General features: G+C 39.8%; 1 protein-coding gene across 7 annotated transcripts in view; it reads right to left on the bottom strand.

The window, feature by feature from the left end:
* The window catches only part of LOC147024547 (C-Jun-amino-terminal kinase-interacting protein 4-like), a 200,888-nt gene that overhangs the window by 131,862 nt on the left and 62,965 nt on the right, over positions 1–6,061 (bottom strand). For all 7 annotated transcript variants that reach the window (XR_015059080.1, XM_085884562.1, XM_085884563.1 and 4 more), the window contains 2 exons: positions 3,356–3,500; positions 1,703–1,883 (listed from right to left, as the gene is read on the bottom strand). Coding sequence is in view for 6 of the 7 variants with exons in the window: in XM_085884562.1 (XP_085740688.1) it covers positions 1,703–1,883; positions 3,356–3,500 (326 nt within the window). In the remaining variant the exon portion in view is untranslated. The remainder of the gene's footprint in view (positions 1–1,702; positions 1,884–3,355; positions 3,501–6,061) is intronic.

Here is a 6,061-nt window from a genome sequence, read left to right as displayed (position 1 = left end):
AGAATAACGACTCGTCATTGAACACGGCACACGGCCTGTACGTGATGACGTCACCCACTCGAAGCACGATGCACGCCCAGAATAACGACTCGTCATCGAACACGGCACACGGCCTGTACGTGATGACGTCACCCACTCGAAGCACGATGCACGCTCAGAATAACGACTCGTCATCGAACACGGCACACGGCCTGTACGTGATGACGTCACCAATGATGACGTGGTCCGTCTCATTGCCAATAAATTTGACAAAAAGGGGGTCATTTTTTCCTTAAACCAGGTATCCGAAAAAAATATATTATATTTACCACGTGAACTACGATAAAAATATAAAAGAGCGAGATATTAATAATGGTACATAATAATTTTTATGCAAGGGTTCCCTGAGACATGAAAACTATTTCAAGGGTTCCACAAGGGTAAAAAGGTTGAGAAACGTTGCGATAGACGATGGCTGGCATGTCACCTTTGCGCCTCTCTCTTGTGGCCTTCTACAGTGATGTTTTGACATCATAGCGATCAAACACTTGATGCACCTCATCATAGTCTTTGGCCTTGCTGGCCAGTGTGGCAGTGAAATGATTGGCCAGCTCTGCACATTTTTTTTTTTTAATCTATGCTGTCTTTCCCATTGCAAGCACCACAGTCATGCAATCTATGTTGGTGACCTTCTTTTGTGGAAGTCGAACATTATTGATTGTAACATTCTCTAGCAGCTGAGCACCATCAGTTGCCCCATCTTTGGGGGAGGTCCTCCAATATGGCCATGAGCTTGCTTTTGGCAATGCATGGAAGAAGCACTCCAGTCACAAAGAACAGAGCTTGTAGGAGTGAGGTGAATTCACACTGATCAATGGCTTCCTTGAGATTCACCGCCGGTCGTCACCTGGCAACAATCAGCATATGGGCAAACAGTGCCCTGTCATCCTTCAGCACTACGACTTGATCAACCAGTTTATGCTTCGCCAACTCTCTTGAGCTTGTCCATATTTTTAGCTGAACCTTTTTCATTCTTGCCCAGATGTAGACATTGTCACTATTGATGCATTCTTCAACAAGGCAGCACACTCCCTCTGGCCAATTTCATATTTGGTGTAGACGTTTTTCTACCCCCCCCCCCCCCCCCGAGTTGCTGCAACAGTAACATGACAAGGACGACACTGCAGTTTGCCATTGCCTTTCCAGCTGCAGCGAGACCAATAATTTTGAATTTTGCTGATGGTGCCAGCAACAAGTCGCTTACTTTTCATTAAAATATAACGAATATGAGATATTTAATGTCCACCAGCCCATACTAGCAGACGAGACACACGGATTAAAGTTCATACAGAGGACAGCACACTTTCTGACATGACAACTTGCCTGTAAAGCACCAATTCAACATTTTAAAGCTGGGCAATGAATTGAACCTAGAATAGACAGCTCAAAAGTGCACACTATCTCTATGGCATCCTGTCAGGATAAGATGTATTCTGTAGCTCCTTGTCTTTACCTTTAATAACACACATTAGATCGCTCCATGCCTTTACCTATCATAACACACATTAGATCTCCATAACTCTCAGTGGCCAGCAAAGTAAGGAATCTCTGAAGTAAACATATTCCAAAATTTATTGTTGGACTCTCCAACAAGATGAGGCATTTGAGATTAAAAATTGATTTCAAAAAACAATTAAATGTGAGATGATTCTTGGAAACAAACCAGATGTCAATTCTTGAGATGCCACCTGTTGTGATTTATCCTCTCCAGCATCTTTGTTCGCAGAGCTGTCAGAGGCCCTCTTGCCTTCTGTGGAACTATTTTCTTGCTGGGTTTCCCCTTCTGCAGTGTAAGTTGCATCTTGAGTCACTTCCACAATGAGTCTATGGCTATCAAGCTCCTCCTGCAGGTCAGAGGTCAGAGCAGAATGTGAAGGTTTGGTACATATCCAGTAACAAAAATAAATAATTAAATAATTACCTACGCCATCTGCAATGGACGAAGGTTATGTTTTCACCCGTCTGTTTGTTCGTGGGCAGGATATCTCAAAACGTTGTGGACAGATTCTGATGAAATTTGGTGAGCAGGTTGGGTGTGTGACAAGGACAAATTGATTCGATTTTAGAAAAGATCCGGATTCTATAATATTAAAATTTCAAGCAATTCGTCACCATTGATAGATGGGGCCAAAAACGATATGTCGCATATCGTCTCAAAAAGTTATGCACGGATGACAAAACTTTGTGGATAAGTTGGGTGGGTGACGAGAACAAGCCAATTAGATTTTGGTTAAGTCCCAAATGTAGATCCAGCCTCTCAGTGGGATACAAAAAAATGGTTTAGCCTGGTGGAGGTACGTGCTCCACGGAGTGCCGTTCTAGTTTCTAATGATATGCAAAATGTGGATTTGAGTATGCATAATCAGTTGCTATTTCTTACCTTCCCCAGGTTATACCCCTCCTTGTGAATGTACTGACCTAATAATATGGGTGTCGATGTCCTTCGATCCTTCCGTCCGTTCACAATGAAGTTGAAGCGGGAGATCTGGTCATTAGTGATCCTGATAGAGGTCGATGAGACGTACACAATGGTATGACTTTCAAGGTCACCGAAGGTCAAGGTCAAGGTCACGAGGCCTTTGAAGTTGCGAAAATGACGATTTTCAAATTCTATCTCCTCCGCCATTTCTCAAGCGATCTTGAATTTGATTGTAGCATTTGAATCTATGGGACAATATCTAAATTTTGATCGGGCTGGATTTTCGATATTCACTTTCGTTTTCGTGTCACATGACTTCAAAGTTGGCAAAAAATGCGAAAATGACGATTTTCATGCGAAAATGACGATTTTCAAAATCTATCTCCTCCTACATTTCTCAAGCAATCTTGAATTTGATTGTGGCGTATGAATCTATGGGACAATATATAAATTTTGTCAGGCCGGATTTTCGATATTCACTTTCGTTTTCGTGTCACGTGACTTCAAAGTTGGCAAAAAATGCGAAAATGACGATTTTCAAAATCTATCTCCTCTGACATTTCTCAAGCAATCTTGAATTTGATTGTGGCATACGAATCTATGGGACAATATCTAAATTTGATCGGGATGGATTTTCGAATTTTGCTTTCGCGTCACGTGACTTCAAAGTTTGCAAAAACTGCCCTACCTTCAGGAGGCTATATATTTTCTCGCAGAGATGACCGTCACTCCCGCACGGGTGCATTTTTAATGTTTAAAATGTGCTTTTTAAAGCATTTCTCCTTTTACATTCCAACCCCACCCCACCCCCCCCTCAAAAACAAATAATTTTCTTTTTCTTTTTTAAAAGAAAACAAACAAGTAATCCTCTCAATATATTGTACATGGTTTTCTTGCCTCAAGACTTGTGTTGTAGTGTGAGTATGACATACGCCCCGACCTCCAGGAATCACAGCCAGGCACCTCAGGGCGAGATACAGTCGTAACAGTTTGTTCTGTTGAAGGAGCAGCAAATACCCCAACTGAAACTGGGTGCTCCTTCCTGCATTGGAACATATGAATAAATAGCTTCAATCATCTATAATTCCTTCATACTTATTTACATGTACGAGACGTGGCTACTGCAGATTTTAAGCAATGTCCTCAAATCAACTCCAATCAAGGTGTGTTGGACTGTCATGCTAGTAGATATAAAGGCCTTCAGAAAAGTAATGCAACATTCTGCAAAATATCACAATAAGACAGCTTCATCAAACACTTGGTAATTTGCAATGTGGGAAAGTACTCACATGAAGGTTGACAAGGTTCACTTAAGGTTTGGTTGTACTGCTTGAACACTTTTAGGAATACATTGTATTTTCAATGTGACATGTACACAATATGTAGAGCACATTACGATTGCAAAGGTACTGTTTCAAAAACAGCTCGGTAATATGCATTTGCCAATAATCATATATAAACAAGTTAAGAATCTCATATATAACATTCATACTAAGTTCAGGTGATATACGGTATAATTTTTCATATTGCTCTGCCAATATTGGAAATTTGAATAGACTGGTAAACCGAAATAAATCGGAATGGGGGAAATAAATAAATAAATAAAATAAATCTGTATATCCACAAAAATATCGGTATATCACCAACAAATCGAAGAAAGGTGTTTACAATCCTGTGATACCGTACACAATTTTAAAATCTTTGATGCATTCGGTCGTACACCTGGAACAGTGGAACGTATGATGTCAAGACGTACCAGGAAGTAGGTACAGTAGGTTTTAACTTTTAACCCTCAGCACCCGAACACTGTACAAGCAATCTTGATTTTCTTTGTCCTCGCAGCTGTTTCTAAAGCAACTGGTTAATTTATATGAATCGGGTGTGCTTTAGAAAGCCTGTGCCAATTACCGGTATGGTGATCCGTGATACCGATGTTGGCCTGTGCAGATTACTGGCATGGCGATACGCAATGGTGGTACTGATATCGGCCTGTGCCAATTACTGACATGACGATCCGCGATAGTGATTCCAATATTGGCCTGTGCAGATTCATGACATGGCGATCCGCGATAGTGATACCAATATCGGACTGTGCTGATTACTGACAAGGCGATCCACAACGGTGATTCCGGCCTGTGCCGAGTCCCGATATTGATACTACAGATATCGTCATCGCGTGTGCTGTTATTGAGCACAGGGCTAGCTTTTTACTGAGCTATAATATTTTTTGAGCTAGCTTGCTGAGCACTCACCTGCTACCTGCACCCCTTTTTACAAATTAGATTTATTGTAATTAGTATGTATTACATATATTGTGAACCGTGGTGTATGTCCGTGCATTCATCAGTCTTCTGTTTATGGAGGCCACTTCCCACGCTGAATTTGAAAAGCTGCTGATTGGTTATTTTGAATTTTCATTTCACTTTTCTTGATGCAGTATAGTCAGTCACTTTATTGTCCCCTCCAGTAATCTTTAAAATCAACATGAACATCCAGATTAAAGTACATTTAATAAACTTCTTCATGGAATCACACAATTTAAAATAGCTATATTTTGCCATCTTTTTAGACAAATTCAACCTCTGCCACCCGATGTTGCACCACCAATTCACGGTGGGTGATACTGGTAGCTCAGAGCTTTGGCTCTGAGTGAAACCAAGAGTGCAACACAATTAACCTGTTTAAAATCCATGAAATAATTTAAATTGATCGAAAAACTTGAACTTTTGCTTGTTATGTAATCATATAGTAACAATATGCACACAGACATACAAGGGGTGATGGCTTGGAATGATAGGTTATTGAATTTTTCTCCTTTGACATTTACACCAATTTTAACTGAATTTGTACATTGGGCCATAGACTTATTGATGAACCCATGTGTGAATACAGCTATACTTGTATACAGTACATACATATGCACAATAATGTACACACACACACATTAATTTTTTTCCAAATTGTTCCTGAAATCACAGCAGCAACAGCAGTATCTAATTCAGCATTTTAGATGCATACTGCGAAAATATTTATGAGGGTAAAATTAAATTTTAATACTGTATGACAAAACTTAAAATGAAAGTATTGTAATGGTGATGACATGTAAAATAAATATTAACAACTTACAGAAAGAAAAGGAATGTCCAAAGTTCAGGCGGATGGACGATGGCAGCATAAGCAACCTCACAAACTTTGAATGGAGCACTAATCAGAGTTAAACTTCGAAAATCCAGGCTTACTATATAGCTCAACTCTTTTGTCCCTTGCTTTGGATATTCTATCGTTATAGCAATATCTATAACGATAAAACAACAGATCTTCAATCAAAGCAAATATGAATGCAAGCTGTTCAAAAGCATGTTAAAAACATCTGTTATTACATCTAGGAAGCACAAAGAAATGTAATACATGAAGGATAAGAACAATCTGTGAAGGGCACTGATTGAATGTGAATCCAGGCCAATTTATCTTGGTAATGGATCATTGGAGTAGCTTTTGCAAGCACCGGAAAAATCCATTACAATACCACTCAACGCCGTTCTAAAAACAAATCCCAGCGACCTACGATATATCATAATTAAAGCATTAGACTTCCAACAACGG

Source organism: Eptatretus burgeri, chromosome 6, assembly GCF_056783735.1.
Source record: "Eptatretus burgeri isolate ZD-2024b chromosome 6, Ebu_testis_v1, whole genome shotgun sequence".
Taxonomy (NCBI): Eukaryota; Metazoa; Chordata; class Myxini; order Myxiniformes; family Myxinidae; genus Eptatretus; species Eptatretus burgeri.
This window is presented reverse-complemented; position numbering and strand designations above follow the sequence as displayed.